The sequence below is a fragment of the Thermobia domestica genome, chromosome 1, assembly GCF_964235325.1.
Source record: "Thermobia domestica chromosome 1, izTheDome1.hap1.1, whole genome shotgun sequence".
NCBI lineage: Eukaryota > Metazoa > Arthropoda > Insecta > Zygentoma > Lepismatidae > Thermobia > Thermobia domestica.
In genome coordinates this window covers 312,965,291-312,984,014 of record NC_137454.1, presented here as the reverse complement: position 1 = coordinate 312,984,014, position 18,724 = coordinate 312,965,291, and the positions used below count along the sequence as shown (strand labels likewise).

Below are 18,724 nucleotides of genomic sequence, written 5' to 3'. Positions count from 1 at the left end.
AAATCTTTGCTGAATGGATATGTTTTGAAATTGAGTTAAAGGATAGAGAACTCGTAGTCTGTTTATGGAATTTAGCAGATTTCAAGGTTTGATATTAAATTTCTTCATTGAATTAGTAACAATTCAACTTGTATCTGTTCGAAAGTTAAAGAATAACTGAACAGATCCCGTTGAACTAGCGCTCATTGTTGGAAGATCTCGATATAAAGAACACCAACCAATATTTCTGTTTTTCACTTGAAACACTTTTATCACTGAACCGATTTAAAAACGGTTTTCACTAAAGTTCTCTTCGAAGCACATGAACACCTTTGCATCAAATCCACTCTCCAAGATGAACCACTCTACCAGAAAAGACAACTCTCACAGTAGAAAACATTTTTATGCATCTATGTTAGACAACAATTTTATTTATTATTTCTTTCTTTTCCCTCTTTCTTCAGGTGTAGAAATGTAAAAATTTTCGCCAATTATAATTTTCATCTGCTACGATTAACATATAGTCAAATGACAAAGGTTAAGAATAAAAACACTAAATGTTTATAAGAAAACTCAACTTTCATATAGCTAATAACGATATAATTAAACTGTATTTGAAGACAAAATAAACATGAATCAAATTTGAAACTTTTAAAGATAAAATTGCAAAACAAAGTGTGACACCAATTAACGTTTAGCAGGACATTACATAATTTTATTCGACTTATTACTTTCTTTATTGTTAAGCACCATTATAGGATCCCAAATAGTTTTTTTAAATTTAGAACAACATTTAAAATATTAGTTTACGTGGTAGGTTACAGTTTTAAGGAATATTTAAGAAACTGTTCAGAAATAGGGTATCCAGTATGACATTCTACTGAAAATTTCTTTCATACGTTGTTGTATATTTTTATGTTTGCAGTACGTTACCTGCAGGAGTTGAAGCTCCATAACTTCCACCAACACTCACTCCCAGTAGAAATACAGATACCAAGAACAACGAATTCATTTTGTGTGCTTTCTATATCCTTATTTGCTTAGATCCTGATTCTCAACTGATGCACCTGGTACAAAAATATGTAACATATTAATCAACCAAGGAAGTAAGGTTATTTTCACTTTAAAAGGCCAACATTTATCAAATTATTCTAGTATAAATATAAAGAAAGTTATCTGAAGTTGAGAGCTTCTATTACATGTTATGACTGTTATTCTGGACAAAAGCAAAAAATGATAAAAGCAATGATATCGTAAGGAGATTAGAAATTAATTAATGTTATCTAGAAATGTGCAATATTAAGAGGGGTTAGATGTCGACGCAGCTAGTATGAATGAAGAACTTCGATTTAACATAGGCCATAGACACTTTTCGTTATATACCTCGGGTCTATACTATGAGGCACTTTTGGAGAAAAAAGTGGTGCAAGAGTCAGGGTGACCATAAAATTTTCAGCTGACAACGGGACACGTTCCGGCTTTTTAAAAATTATGAGAATTGAGAAACAGGTCAGTGCGTAAATTAGTTCAAAAACAAACAAGCAACTACTCAAACTTATGCTGCCTTTCGAGCAGTACTGCGAACTACAGATCATGTTTAAAAACTAACTAACTCCACGGCCTATGGAACCCGGAGGTTCAATGCCGCGTTTACAAAGCTCTCTGCTGACTTCTATCCTTAGCCAACTATCCAGAATCTGCTTTGTATTTCTATTTCTCCGAGATCCATCTTAATATTGTCCTCCCATCTGCGCCTAGGTCTTCCTAATGTCGTTTTCCGGTTGGTCTTCCAGTATTCTTTGATTTTGAAAGCGTTCCTACTTTCTTCCATCCTGGCTACATGGCCTGCCCACCTGAGCCTCCCAGACTTGATGACCCTAACAATGTTTGGTAAACCGTATAAATTATACAGTTTCTCGTTATGAAGTTTCCACCATTCCAAATTCCCACTTCTCTTAGCTCGGAATATTCGTCTCAGGATCTTGTTCTCAAATATGTTCAATTTATGTTCTTCCTTCCGAGTAAGCAACCATGTTTCGCAACCATACAGGAGAACAAGCATGATTATCGTGTTATGTATTTTAAGCTTCAAATTCCTCGACAGAATTTGCGACAAGAAAATTTGAACTGAATAATAACACGAATTCCCTGCTTTTAGTCGACATTTAATTTCTTCGTGAATATTGTTTTTATCTGTAAATATTGATCCTGGGTATTTGAAAGTATCCGCTTTATTCGATATTTTAACGCATCCATATTGCCGTACTACGATCCCGACGAACTTTCATTATTTAGTTTTCTCTGCATTTATTTCTAAACTCATGTCCATGCTAGCGTTTAATAAGACCTCTGCATTTCTTTCTATTGCTCTCCCATCATCCCCAATTAAATTTACATCATCAGCATATGCCATAATCTGGTGAACCCCATTCAACTCTAGGCCCTGGTTGCTATCTTTGATTTTCCTTATAGCGTATTCCAGAACAATGTAGAATAATAATGGCGAAAACGCATCTCCTTGTTTCAGGCCATTCTCGACGTGAAAGCTCACGGACAAAAATTTTCCTACCCGCACTTTACTTTGGGATTCATTTAAACATATCTTGATTAATCTAATTATTTTTTCGGTATTCCAAATTCTGTAAGAATGTTGTACAAGATAGATCATGTTTAATGTGGGGAATTTCAACTCAATTCTGGCATCTTTGTCATTATTAATTGTTAATACCTCTACAAGGAGTAAAGGTATTGGGCCTGTTATTTACTTCTTACACTTACATAAAGCGGGACAAATACTACGTTTTTTCATCTACTGACGAGAAGGCTGGGACACGCCCCTAAACAGGACTGTCTCGGTCAAAACGAGACGTACCCCATCAGGAGCCTGCCGCCATAGTCGGACAATTTGTCCATGCCGACCAGATCCCACGGTCGGATTGCCGGCGCCAGACACCGGCGTCTTTCCGAACGATTTTCGACCGCGACGAATAGTTACCTTACCGAGCAGTCGGTAAATAGCCGTAAAGGTGTAGTAAATCCGCCGGCGCCGCCGGCATAAGGAGTCGGTAGAGGGTTGGAAAAAGGCCTTTCCGACTGTTTTGCCGACTCTGCTATATATGTCTAGCTATCCGATTTTGAAGTTATACCCAAAGTTTGAAACGATTACTTACTTCTTTGAAAAGGCGGATCGGTGGACGGTGTCAACCAATAATTTGTTGCCTTACGTCTATTGAAATCCAGCTGGCACCGGTAGCATGTTATGTATCAAAGGTACCCGTCTCACTAACAATATTCAGTATATTATAACAATAGAGATTTTGACACTAATAGGATCATTATATCTTAATAATAATAATATAATTTCCTATTACGAATGTGATATAATTTCCATATTTCGTTTGGTTCGAATGTTCATATGATAAGCAAGTGACTGTAAATATAGGCTACTTGATATTAGTTGGCTAAGTACATCTTTTATAATTTCACTCAATCCACCTGAGGATCGAACTTGGGAACCAAAGTCAGTTCCTTACTATTTTGATTTCCAAAAATTAGGAGACACATCCCAGACAGCAATAAAAGCGACAGGCAAGCTTGCGGTAAGCAAACATGCTGTCTGGGATGTAATCTCCCAAAAAGAATACAATTACATGTTAGGCACCAATTCATGAAATATACATATGGAATGCACAAAGCCCGTAGAAATTTGAGATGAAAATGTGCTCGTAGTTGTTTAAAAATTTTCCCATTTCCTTCGATGATCTTAATAACATAATTCTTGTATCATCATTGAGTTTTTCTTATTATTTCTCTGCTTTAGCCTACAGAGCATATCTAAGGTATGTTGAAATAATAATGTGTTTTTAATTTAACATCCCACGATTATCCACCAAGAATATTGGAGACGATAATAATAACGAAAGATGGTGGAATGAAGAAAATGGGCGAGACGGGAAAACACTGAGGAACTTCACGTAAACGATATTTATTCAGCACGAAATCCGCTTTGAGAGCTAAGATCGAACCAGGAACCCCGTACACCAGAGGTGAGCCCTCCACCACTGAGTTGACCGAGATAAGAATTTCGCCTTCGATGTCTCGGTTTTATGCATTTCTTGCAAGAATATCGCCCTTGATGCCACTATATCCTCACGTTCCATACGAAATCCCCAACCATCCTTAGGGTTACATTATCAAAAATAGATGTGTTTAAGAATCCTCAGCATAGGTGTTACAGACTCCGTATAAGATATTTTATCCCTCAAAACCTGTTATTTTCTTTGCCAAGGGAAGGTCGCCTTTGACATGAAACTGAAGCACGCTGCTACGAATTATTTATTTCTGAAAATCATAAATATTGCCACTGTTTTATTACTTACAATGTTGACAACTCAAATTAGGAAACTTCTTGAGGTTACCTCTAAGCTTTACTGCTAATTCTTGACACTTTTCTCGTGCTAATTTCACACACTTTAGCTTTACTTCTGGTCTCTGGAAAAGTCGATATTTTCTCAATTTTCGACCTATCCACATTCTTTTTAAACGTATACATTTGCAACACAATCTTCTGACTTCGTCTCCTTAAATTCCGAACTTTGATAGCGTATATACTAGGTTTGTTCTGCGACACTTTTTAGTTATATAAACACACACACTCCAAATTACAAAACAGTTTAACATATCCATTCGTTTAACATATCTACTGACAGAAATGAGTGTTATTCAATGATTTATTTCATTTCTTTTCAGTAATTGCAAGCAAATGTTCCAGGGACGTCATTTGGGCAGGACAGGAGGGTGTAATTCCCCCTCCCTTGAGCTTCATAAATACGTATTGTTTGACCAAATATATAGCAATGCACTAATAAAGAAGTGAAAATCTTATGTTGGCGGAGAATTCCCCCCCCCCCCCAAATAAAATTTAAAAGATACTGTTTTTAGCAAAAAACCTGTAGAGTTACGATAGCACATTGCTAGAGAGCTTACATTTGGTTTCAAGAGTCGAAGGTTTGATCTCAAGCCGTATGAGTTCCTGGGCGACATTGAGAGAGAAAGGGAGAGAGAGAGATTCAAGTATGGAGATAGAGAGGGATGATTTATATACACAGATTTAGAATTAGGGTAAAATGATCAAACCCAATTATTATGACGAAAATTGTGATTTTGTGAAACAAAAGGGAAGGTTTCGAACTACGAGCATCACATTAGGCAGTTGTCGAACTAAGATAAAGAACTATTTTTAGAGCATCAGATGATTACGAAGGCAGAGAAAGATCTCGACAACTGAAGAATTAAGAATTTGAAAATCTGAAACTTTCGAGACGGGTTTCGAACAACGAACCTTGTAGTTATCGTACCATGACTTCATCCACTGTGCTACGGAGAACTCTATGTTCTCGTTTACATACGTTTCCTTTAGCTACGTTGAAAGCTAACTTAATGAGATATTCCAAAAGTTGCCTCGGTTGATGCACCGTTCAGATAGGGCGCAAACCTCTTGTAACTTAGTTACAATGTATCGTGGCGGACGTAAATCATTGATCAGGTAATGGCGACTGCTTTGAAACAAATGCAGAGTATGAGAATTAAATCAGTTATATCTGTGGTTTCGTGTGGAGAAGAAACAAAGTTGTAAACCAAGGTTTAAGAACAACTCAAGTTATTAATATAAACTTTGCAGAAGATTATTCACTTATTTCATCATAAAAGAAACACGAAAGACGTTCTGAAACGAAGAAATACAACTATGCAAGTGGAGGCAAAGAAACCTCAAGTAACGAGACAAAACACGAATCATTTATGGCGTAGTGATCGTGGTTCAGTGGTCAAGGCGTTCGCCCAGTAATCTGGAGGTTCGTGTTTCGAATGAACATCGGGCATTTTTTGCTTTATGATTTTTAAGGGTGATTGATCGACATTTTATCATATTCAGATATTTGAATACTCGGATGTTTCAATACTTAATTATGAAATCTTCATGAATAATAATAGTAATAATAATAAACTGATAATAATTATTATTATCTCGTAGGAGACTAAATGCTAGGAGCTAATTATCGCTCAGGTCATACCATTACAAACAGAAAGGTGATATTTGGGAAGAATGTTTTGGTCTTGTTTAATGTTTTTAATCTCGTTTTTAAAAGAAACAAAATAACATGAGAATTAACATTTTACATTCGAGACGGGACAAGGCTAACTAAAATTATCGTCTCGCTTTAGAGATGAAAATCGAGACGAGACGAAAAGTATCGTAAACATTTCTCGTCTTGTCTCGATTCTCGAAATAGTGTATGTCCATTCTTGAAATAACAATTGCTCTGTACACTGAATCTTATAGGCTTTTTGGAATTTAGTATTTCAGAGCTCATTGAATTATGGTCTGTGTAGGTATTCTTGTAGCAAAGTTTTATAATTACCTCTGCATATATACTAAAAATTAGTTTGTTATATGCCTTACTATTGTGTGATATTCAGTTATTTTTATTACAGTTATTTTCCTTAAAACATACAGTAGAATACTTTCTACATAAAACTTTAGTGGAAATCTTTTGTTAAAAATGTGGGTAGTTGCAGAGGTGTGTCTAGAAGGTACGGAACCCATACTTCGAATTCCGTACGTTTAAGTGTTTTGTCAATTTTTAGGGCAACTTTAAAACTTTTAATACCGCTTTAATAATTCTCCCAATACTTTTATTTATTATTATTATTATTATTACTGAAGTGTTGTTAATTTAATGGTTCACCATCTTCCTCCGAGCTCCCGCTTAGTGGGCATTGTTCTGAACAAACATCCTGTGTGTAGGTTTTCTCCTGGTTCCGCTTCCTCCCACTTTCTTTATTCCTGTATTTCTTTCATTCTCATCATCGACGTCTTCTGTAGCTTAGCCGGCATAACCATTACTTAAAAGCAATTTTCTTACAGCTCTTGTGAGTTCTGTATCCCTATTTTCTACATGAAATTTGCCTCGAAACTTTCCGTTTTAACATTTAGATAGTTGTAGATACGTATGCAGAGGGTATGTCCTGATGGTCCTGACACCTCTCCAATCCCGGCTATTTTGTAACTTCTGCCTAACGCTACGGGCGAATTTTCAGATTTTAACACAATGTGTCCTCACACAGAATTTGTCTTTATTATTATTATTATTATTATTATTATTATTATTATTATTATTATTATTATTATTATTATTATTATTATTATTACTGTATATTTGAGAACTCAATATTACGTTCTATTCCAATGCAAATAAGCATACTGAAGTTAAGAAAATTAAAAAGAAATGTTTTGGATCCTCTATAAGGATGAATTGCCTTGGATGAGGATGAACATACTTTGAAAAGGAAAGAGGGGGAAAAGAAGGTGTCAGCTACTGGACAATATGAAAATCGAACTTTCGGATGCCTTAACAGGAACTAAGTAGGATTTATCTTCATCACGGTACATAGTAATACCCTTTCTTTGTCTAAACGACATTGGATTACGTATGCGTTATATTGATATTTTAACAAAATACACAAGTATAAAAAAGAATAGTACCTATTTACCAACTTTTGTTGAACGAATATATGGACCGTGTTGAAATTGACGAACGTGAATATTGTTATTGTTTCTAGTAAGAATGGAAGAAGTTAATAACAATTCTACAATGACGTTTCAGACAAATTTATAACTCATACTAGGCCTGAAGGATGACCCGTTTTTATTCATGAATTGTTTGCGAAACACACGAAGTTTTCAGACAGTAGGAGTCGAAATGTTAGAATCTGACGTCATGCTTTTAGTTTTTCCCATGTCGAGGAAGTCTTTTCAACTCTAACTTGTAAGAACGAGAGAAATTGAATATATTTCATTTTATTATACTTCAGAAATATCTACATTCTAAATTATAAAAATTTCCTGAATATCCTCGGAGTGACGCGAACCGCAAATCATTAACTCACGAAACGAATGCTCAAGCCACTACCCTAAGATCGCTCTTTTAAGTGAGAGTCAAGAAACACTCGTGTATGTTGCAAATTGCAAACGTTTACGATTCCATTATTTTGTTAACGATGAAACTCTGATTTTTATCATGATAACATACTATAGTCCATAGAATTCAAGTTTAAATTTTATAAAAAGACCAAAAGTATCTCCGTAACTTATCTCTATTATATTCGGTTATTCTCGCTTTATATGTATTTCCAGTAACCTTCAACGACAGGGACATGAACACAGATACTTCGAGGACATGTCATATTTCAAAGGCTCTCCCACCGGGAATCGAAATTGAGACCCCATTTATTGAGCTATCTGATGGGTGGGGTGCCTGGTTCGTTCCCAAGGCAAGTAAACTTGAGACTGACAACATCGTGTTCGTGGGTTTTTTCGGGACACTCAGACTTTCTCCACCATTTCGTCCATCATAATTCACTTGCTTCAATCGTAGTCTTCCTCAACCTAACACGGGTAATCGTTAGACATTAAACGTAAAGATTTCATTTTAAAGCTGTTAAACCAAACAAATCTGAATCGAGAAACAGTTGGATTTTCTGTTGCTCATTAATGTTTTTTCACAAAAGAAATCTTTAGAAAAAACATGGGGAATCGTAATTCCATTCAATAGTGAAACAGCAGACTCATAATAACTTACACTAATACGAAAGCATTACATATCTTTGAAACTTTTCCAAAATATGTACGGATATTCTGAATAGTACCAATCAGAGTTTGAGTGAGTCAGTGAGTCGGTGGGTCAGTGGTTCAAGTGGGTCGAGTTTTCTGAGTGTCAGTGGGTCGTAAGTCAACAGCATGTGTCCCACTGGGACCAACTACCCACTGTCAATCACTGCGACCCACCACTCACCATGACCCACTACGACCCACAAATCACCAACATACTCTGCTCACTGCATTGTAGACAACATTTTCTGAATATCATGTTTTTTTAACACTCTACTCTAGCCATAAAAAGTAAAAACATTTCTTATCTGTTGAAGTTAGCGATTCTCCAAAACAGGCCCACAACCAGAGAGGGACTAGCGGGCCTGACCCCCTAAACGTTTCGTGGTATCTGCAGACCTCAACACAGAAAAAATTTGGATATGTGTAAGGTAATTTTTAATCACTGGTTTCCCTCTAATATATTCATGGCCCCTCTAAACCTCTGTGGCTGGTTGCGGGCCTGGTCCAAACTGGTGTATGAATTGTGTTCTAATAGAAGAAAATTGTCACCTTTTTGGAGGTTGAAGAAGAAAATTGGAGAAGCAGTTGAGGTTAAATTTATATCATGGCAGTCAAGGTGGAACAAAACGAGGCCTGTGGGGTTTTTAATCCGTTCCTACTACTACTACTACTACTACTACTACTACTACTACTACTACTGCTACAATTACTACTACTATTACTACTACTGCTACTACTACTACTACTACTACTACTGTTACTACTACTTCCTCTTATACAGTGGAGACGTATAGCAAAACTGCACACGTAACGTAAGTAAATCTCTTTCTTGAGTAATATTTTTTATAAAAATATAAAAATCCTTGGACCTGATTTGAACCCACGCCAAAAGCAATTATAATTACTAGTGTACTGCGTTAGTACGCACGGCCACGAAGACCGCCAGTAACAGTTATTTGATTTCTGCTGTATTTATATATGCTACGTAGCGAGAAACTGTTAACTGCAACGAACGACCTCGTATGAGTAGGGTCGAGCGTGATGTAAAAATATGCTTCTGAACACTGGTGAATTTGTCTACGTTTTACTTTCAAGGCCTCCATTACCCTTCCTTTTTCATTTGTTTCTGTTTACTTATCTGAGATGAGTATCTCTAGGTGAAAAAAGAACTTGAGCCATTCTTAGATATTTATATTTGTAATTTTCGAGATCATGGGGTGTTTAGAGAAGCTAACTAAAGGCAAAAATACATTTTTCAATCAGTGTAATATATAAATTATTATATTAAAAAATGAAGTAACTATGTGTGCCTAATCATTACGGCCAAATTGCAGTCAAATGAAATGAATTGTGGTATATTGTTAGACCTTAATTCGAACTTGGATGTTATCATATTGCTTTCATTATAATAATATCCTAAGGTATAGTGAGTATCTTACAAGCCGTTCAACTTACGGGGCTCAAATTCAGTATATTACCTCTTTATTGAAAATGAAGAGAACGACTCCTAGCATTTTTTAAGCTTCTCCTTTATGGGAAGGTTCGGCACTTTCTATATATGGTAAATTGATAGTGGGTCAGTTTGTAAAAATAATCGAAAAAATCGATATTAGTTGAGACACAAACAGTATAGTGTTTCGCATCATACATCCTTATATCCTTACCATCAGGGGCGGATCCAGGACGCACTTCTGCAGGGTCGGTGGGTTGTAATACTGCTACTTAGAGCTACTTTTAAGAGCTCCGAACTCTGGGTTTTATTTATATACAAAATAAGAAAGTTTCCTCTTCTGAGGGAGTATCGGCCCCCTGTATCCACCCCTGTTTACCATGCGCTTTCTACTATAATATTCTGCTGAAGCTTGTTTATTATATGGAACGCTTAAAGCACAGGGCAATCAACCCGTAAAGTTGTGAGAAAAATATACATAAAATTTGTAATATAAGTTTCTGTACGTTGGTCTACTGACCTTGAATTTTGACTTTAAAAAAATTCATCCGTTTTTCCACTGAAGAGTATCGATAATTCAACAACGAAATAATTATACCATTTTAATTGAAATTCGTCGTAATTTTACCCATGACAAACACTATCATTTTATATCGTTAAGGTCAGATCCATCGTTTTTATAACAGAGCGGTGCTTGAGCGATTGAAGGTAGAAATTCGAACTCCGATTAGATAGAATTTAACAACATGATTGTATTACAAGTGTAAGCACTTTAGTCGGTAAAGAGGTCGTGAATCGTATCAGAGTTGATGATAATGTGTTTTGGTAGGTCAGTGGTTCATGGTGGATGGTGGGTCGGAAAGGGTCACAGTGGGTGGTGGGCCATAGTGGGTCACGGTGGGTGGTCGGTCGTGTTTCACGGTGGGTGCTGGGTCAGTTGGTTGTGGGTCACTGTTTCAATGACCCACGCTATCTCTGGGTTGACTGATTTGGGTTCGGTTTAAAATTGAAACAGAATGTGTCCGTTTATTTCAGAAAACGAACCGTAATTTGGCTCAGTTTGGTTTGAAAATAGTCACTATATTGCCACTTTTCAGAATACCCGTATATATTTTGGAAAAGCTTCAAACGATATGTAATGTTTTCGTTTTAGGTTGAGGAAGACTGATTAAAACAAGGGAATTATGATTTACGAAATGGTGGAATGAGAAAGTGGGAGTGTCCCGAAAAAACCCACGAACACGATGTGTCTGTCTGAAGCTTACTTGCCTTGGGAACGAACAAGCCACCCCACCCATCAGATAGTTCAATAAACGGGGTCTCAGTTTCGATTCCCGGTGGGAGAGCCTTTGAAAGATTACATGTCCTCGATGTATATGTGTTCATGTCCCTGTCGTTCAAGGTTACTGGAAATACCTATAAAATGAAAATAACCGAGTATAATAGAGATAAGTTACGGAGTTACTTTTGGTCTTTTTATAAAATTTAAACTTGAATTCTCTCGACTATATTATTATTTCATGACCGAAATCAGTGTTTCATTTAATAAAATATTGCAATCGTAAACATTTGCAATGTGCTACATAGAGGAGTGTTTCTTGACTCTTACATAAAAGAGCGATCTTACGGTAGTGGCTTGAGCATTCGTTTCGTGAGTTAGGTGTCGGGTCCATCCGAGGATATTCAGAAACATTTTATAATTTAGAATGTAGATATATCTGATTTATAAAAACTAACAAATGACGTCACAGTCTACGATCAAGATTCCTACTGTATGAAAATTTCGAGTGTTTCGTGAACAATTCATGAATACAAACGGGTTATCCTTCAGGCCTAGTATGGGTCATAAATTTGTCTGAAACGTCATTGTGGAATTGTTATTAAGTTCTTCCACTCTTACTAGAAATAATAGGCCTAATAAAATTTTCGTTCGCCATTTTTAACACGTTCCATATATTCGTTCAACAAAAATTGTTAAATAGGAACTATTCTATTTTATATTTGTTTGTATATTTTGTTAAAACATCAAAATAACGCATACTTAATCCAATGTCTTTTACCCAAAGAAAGGGTATTACTATGTATCATGAAGACAAATCCTACTTAGTTTCTCTTAAGGCATCCGAAAGTTCAATTTTCATATTGTCCAGTAGTTGACCCCTTCATTTCCCCCAACTTTTCTTTTCAGAGTATCTCATATAAGGCAATTCATCCTTACAGACGATTCAAAAAATTTTCTTTTTCTTTTTCTTAACTTCAGTATGCTTATTTGCATTGGAGTAGAATGTAATATTGAGTCCTCAAATAATAATAATAATAATAATAATAATAATAATAATAATAATAATAATAATAATAATAATAATAATAATAATAATAATAATAATAATAATATAGAAGACAAATTTTGTATGAGGACACATTGTATTAACCCTAGATTAGGCGTGTGGGTGACAGGTGTCCCCCAGTGATTTTTGTCTCAAACTGGCAACACTGTGTATTGGTGTTCGGGGTTGCACCTTTCAATAGCTGAACGTTAATTGTTGGTGTTTGATGTGGCGGCAGTAGTATACATCTGTACCCCGTCTACCGTTAAAAGAAATAAAATATCTCTGTAACAGCGTGTTTGGGTGACAATTGTCAACCGCGTGCCTATGTACGTAACAAGTAAAATATCAAAACGCCGGAAGACAGACACGGAAAAAAATAAAAATATTGTTCGTCAATGTTGAAGAGGATGAAGAGGAGAAGCCTGGGGTGTGTTCTGATGACATTGATTATAAAACTGATCACATGAGTGCTAGTGACACCCTATATTGAAACGGAACAAGATGGCTCATTGTGATATTTTTTGATCTTCTAAATATATGTGCCATGAATGCACGTCTCACCCTGATATTCAATACCAGTTTACCTCAATTGTCACGAATGAGATTATTTTGAAGTATATGGTCTGGGAAATGACTAAATCTCAAATACAACGCCGATGCCTATTTTCCAAGTTCCAAGTTAAAATTAGAAAGAGGAGCAGACTTCGATTCTTACTTAGTGTTGAGAAAGAGAGAATAGTTGATATTGAAAAGCTATCAGGCTCCAGAGGACGTTGCCATATTGTGGAAGAGGAAGAGACAAACTGCAAGTAGTGCTTCAAATATAAGAGATGGATGTGTAGAGATCATCTCAAAAGACATTTGTGTAACATGCATGCAATCACTCAAGTAGTCATAAGAAAAATGTCCGTTTTATTCAGCAGAACACTGTGTACAACCAAAACTATAGCCTGTAATTAACATTTTATCAAACAAATGAAAGAACAGTCATTTCAAAATGCTTTTACTTGCTCTAGATGTATTTTAATAGATGGGTGACACCTGTCACCCACGCGCCTAATCGTGCAACAAAAACGTACGCGCCTAACGCAGGGTTAAAATCTGTAAATTCATCTGTGGCGTTAAGGAGAAGTTACAAAATAGCCGGGATTGGAGAGAAGTGTCAGGACCATCAAGACATACCCTCTGCATACGTCCCTACAACTAGCTAAATGTTAAAACGGAAAGTTTCGAGGCAAATTTCATGTAGAAAGTAGAGATACAGAACTCACAAGAGCCGTAAAAAATTGCTTTTAAGTAATGGTTATGCCGGCTAAGATACAGAAGACGCCGATGATGAGAATGAAAGAAATATAGGAATAAAGAAAGTGGGAGGAAGCGGAACCAGGAGAAAACCAACACACAGGATGTTTGTTCAGAACAATGCCCACTAAGCGGGAGCTCGGAGGAAGATGGTGAACCATTAAATTAACAACACTTCAGTAATAATAATAATAATAATAATAATAATAATAATAATAATAATAATAATAATAATAATAATAATAATAATAATAATTGTATTAAAAGTTTTAAAGTTGCCCTAAAGTTTGACAAAACTTACACAAACGTATGGATTTCGCAGAAGGGATTCCGTACCTTGAAGACACACCTCTGCAACTACCCACATTTTTAACAAAAGCTTTCCACTAAAGTTTTATGTAGAAAGTATTCTACTGTATGTTTTAAGGAAAATAACTGTAATAAAAATAACTAAATATCACTCAACAGTAAGGCATATAACAAACTAATTTTTAGTATATGCAGAGGTAATTATAAAAGCTTTGCTACAAGAATACCTACACAGACCATAATTCAATGAGCTCTGAAATACAAAGTTCCAAAAAGCCTATAAGATTCAGTGTACAGAGCAATTGTTACTTCAAAAATGGACATACACTATTTCGAGAATCGAGACAAGACGAGAAATGTTTACGATACTTTTCGTCTCGTCTCGATTCTCATCTCTAAAGCGAGACGATAATTTTAGTTAGCCTTGTCCCGTCTCGAATGTAAAATGATAATTCTCGTGTTATTTTGTTTCTTTTAGAAACGAGGTTAAAAACATTAAACAAAGCCAAAACATTCTTCCCAAATATCACCTTTCTGTTTGTAATGGTATGACCTGAGCGATAATTAGCTCCTAGCATTTAATCTCCTACGAGATAATAATAATTATTATCAGTTTATTATTATTACTATTATTATTCATGAAGATTTCATAATCAAGTATTGAAACATCCGAGTATTCAAATATCTGAATATGATAAAATGTCGATCAATCACCCTTAAAAATCATAAAGCAAAAAATGCCCGATGTTCATTCGAAACACGAACCTCCAGATTACTGGGCGAACGCCTTGACCACTGAACCACGATCACTACGCCATAAATGATTCGTGTTTTGTCTCGTTACTTGAGGTTTCTTTGCCTCCGCTTGCATAGTTGTATTTCTTCGTTTCAGAACGTCTTTCGTGTTTCTTTTATGATGAAATAAGTGAATAATCTTCTGCAAAGTTTATATTAATAACTTGAGTTTTTCTTAAGCCTTTGGTTCACAAGTTTGTTTCTTCTCCACACGAAACCACAGATATAACTGATTTAATTCTCATACTCTGCATTTGTTTCAAAGCAGTCGCCATTACCTGATCAATGATTTACGTCCGCCACGATACATTGTAACTAAGTTACAAGAGGTTTGCGCCCTATCTGAACGGTGCATCAACCGAGGCAACTTTTGGAATATCCCATTAAGTTAGCTTTCAACGTAGCTAAAGGAAACGTATGTAAACGAGAACATAGAGTTCTCCGTAGCACAGTGGATGAAGTCATGGTACGATAACTACAAGGTTCGTTGTTCGAAACCCGTCTCGAAAGTTTCAGATTTTCAAATTCTTAATTCGTCAGTTGTCGAGATCTTTCTCTGCCTTCGTAATCATCTGATGCTCTAAAAATAGTTCTCTATCTTAGTTCGACAACTGCCTAATGTGATGCTCGTAGTTCGAAACCTTCCCTTTTGTTTCACAAAATCTGCATAAGAAAACCGGGCAAGATTTTATTATTAATTTGGACTTAGCGAACTGTACCAAGAGCATAGAATCGAAAACAAAAATGTTCTGACATTAGATTATTTTCTATTTTCTTTTACATCGCTTAGTTTTTTGGCAGACAGAGGTTTCCCATATTGTTAAAAACGGTTAAATATTTTCTGCAGAATAGGGAAACTTGAGGCAAAATTAAGCGAACCATAAGGTCCAGAGTTTCATGCCGGAAGTTTGCTGAAATCGTCGAAATAATTTTCTTTTCTGTTCTGGTTTAACTTCTTGCATCTCCTGCTGAATGAAATTAATCAAGTCAAATTATTCCTTTAACGCGATAATCTTTAAACAGATAAGGCCATCGAAGGAGTCCAGCCTTATGAGTACAACTGAAACTTTAGAATGTGTTTACTATTTCGCCAAATTCGATATTGTGATGTGTACTTGCAACTCATGAAATGTGACTCTACGCAACAAGAGGAAGAAACAAGTTTCTCCGAGAATTAGACCGCTTGGAGACCAAGTGGCCTAACTAAAAAGGAAGTGAAATTAGAAGCTCAATATCTCATAAACTATTCATTCTGTTATGTTTGTAATTAAAACCATAACTATGCTATTTTTTTTTAAATTTAACCTAGCGATTGCGAGTAACTGATTTTCATATATATAATATATGAACAGTTATGTATCAACACTAAAGAACTCTAAACAAAAATCCTAGCTACGCTACTGCATATGAGAGAAATTTGTTAAGAGGTGGGAAGTATTAGATTTACGTATGTTAGAGAGAGCAAAAAAATTAGGCTCTGATTTACCTGTTTTGATCTCAAGAAACGCCACTAATTGAACCTGATTCTCTCACACCAATAATGGCAGGAAAGTTATCCACGTAGCCTGAAAGAAAGTCTTTAGCTTCGGATTACCACCGGGGGGTCTTTTTGCCCCACAGTGTTTTTTTTAATTACTCTTCTAATTGTTACTTTAAACTTGCAAAAAAAAATGTATTATTTTTCACCATGTTTAGCTAAAGCGTACACCTGACGGTGGTGCAAATTGTACGTTAGTGTGTCTCATAAATTCGCTATTTTAAGTTGGTGGGCATGAAATATACACCCTCGTTGGTAGGAGATGTGACTAACATTTAGATGTATCACTCGTAGATGACAGCATAATAAATAGCTGCTAGTCTTATCCTGTGTAGGGGCCGCGGTGGCTCAGTGGTAAAGCGTTCACCTCTGGTGCTAGGGGTCCCAGGCCCCGCCAAGTGAACTTTGTGGTGGACAGTGGCGTATTTGAGGGGGTGGCTTCCGGGCTTAAGCCCCCCCCGAAATCTTACTTAGTACAGTAAAGTAAATGAAATATCTTGCAGAATTTTCACATTTCCAGGCAAAGCCCCCCCCGAAAGTTAGCAAAGCCCCTCCCGAAACAAAATCGTAAATACGCCACTGGTGGTGGACAAAATCCGTGTGCGTTGGTTTTCTCGGGGCTCTCCCGTTTCCTCCCACTTTCTTCATTCCAGCATTCCATTCATTACTCAAAATCACCGTCTCCTTTAGCCTAACCGGCATAAGTGTGGGACGTAAAACTCAAAGATTTCATTTCATTTCTTATCCTGTGTACTGTTCACTTCAGTCCCCTTAGATTTTTGTGAGAGGTTCTAATTTGTTTCTTTTGTGAGATATATTTAATCTTAACAGGTGGGTACAAAACGGCCACCCCCCCCCCCTTCCCTGTTGTTATTTCGCGTTTCAAAAAATACCTAGGTAGTGCGAGTGTTAATAGAAAAAATTGATACTTACCCCAAACACTTAGCCACTATTCAAACAGAAAATGTAATATTTTCGAACTTCACGATCTGCATTATTTATTATTATGAAGAAGGAAGTATTTGAAATTAATATTTAATGCTGACGTCATATTAATGATTGTTTCAATTGTTTATAAAATCAAAGTCTTCCGTTATCTATAGAATTCTCATTGGCTATGAAATAAAGGTCAATAGGAGAATTAGGTGAAATGAATTGTAAAACTTCTCGTAACAAAGTTTTCAACGTCACAGGTGAAATTTCAAGTAATTGAAGTGATAAAGGTATAATGATAACATAAACGAATTAATGAAAGTACACTTGAATGAAAATTGATTTACTTTTTTTTTTAAAAAAAAAAAAAGACATTTATTTAAACAATATAATGTAACTTTAATTTAGCAGACTCAATTTTATCATTCGGTTGAATAGCTGAAACATTTTCAAAATAAACAGGTAAACCTCGAGAACAATATATATGCTGTAATGTGTATGTAAATTATACAGAGTGTCCGTAAAGACACACAACCCAAAGTTTGAACCATCAGATCTTTTAAACTGTAAGTGCGATTGAAATTAAAATTCCCAACCAGAGAAGGTCTGATTTGTAGATATTTTTTGAGATATAAACCACGTGGTGTAGGTTCGACGTTTGTCCTAGTAAGTGTCAAAAACCTACAAAAGGGATTTTTTTTTTTTTTTTTTTTACAAAACGTAAAAATTCAGGAATTGAAGACAGTCGTGGCATTTTCTTTTGTGGACAAATGAGATTGTTAATTAGTAGACTAGATAAGGATTATACCTTTCTGTAACAAGAATGACAATTGATGCTAAGTATAGACATCCCACGCCGCGATAATGGTGTGTCGTAAAACCAAACACCTGTTTACGAACATTATAGTTTGGCAACACTGACGATACTGGATGGTGTCGTCATAAGTGGCTGGCTACCAACTATCCTATAGATGGACAGTTAGAAATAAACAAGAAACTTGGAAATCATTGTGGACGTCATGTCCAGGTGTAGATAGTTTACGTTTTCTCAGTGATTTTCAAGTTTCTTGTTTCCTTATAACAGTCTATCCATAGGGTAATTGGTGGATTTTGACGCCGTCTATTACCGCCAGTGTTGCCATATTACGCAAAGTACCAAAAAACAGGTGCTTTTACGTCACACCATTATCACGCCAGCAATGGGATATCTGTATTTGATGTTAATATATCTTTTCTTTTCTTTAGAAGGATACATTACCTACCTAGCCTACCCATTCACATAACATTTGTCCATAAAAACAGATAAAACTATTTTTAATTCCTGATTTTTCATGTTTTGTGCAGGAAAAAGTTCACTTTCGTCTATTTCTGCTATTCGTGAGGACGAACGTCGAATTTCCCAACTCCTGATTTATATC

At 35.9% G+C, this 18,724-nt stretch overlaps 1 protein-coding gene across 1 annotated transcript in view; it reads right to left on the bottom strand.

Annotated features, from left to right (window-relative positions):
* Positions 1-17,402, bottom strand: part of LOC145667845 (hemolymph lipopolysaccharide-binding protein-like) — a 37,202-nt gene extending 19,800 nt beyond the window's left edge. The window contains exons 1-2 of the mRNA XM_081735278.1: positions 17,307-17,402; positions 913-1,046 (exon numbers count right to left, since the gene is read on the bottom strand). Coding sequence (XP_081591404.1) covers positions 913-991 — 79 coding nt within the window. The 5' untranslated portion in view covers positions 992-1,046; positions 17,307-17,402. The remainder of the gene's footprint in view (positions 1-912; positions 1,047-17,306) is intronic.
* Positions 17,403-18,724: the final 1,322 nt, after the last annotated feature.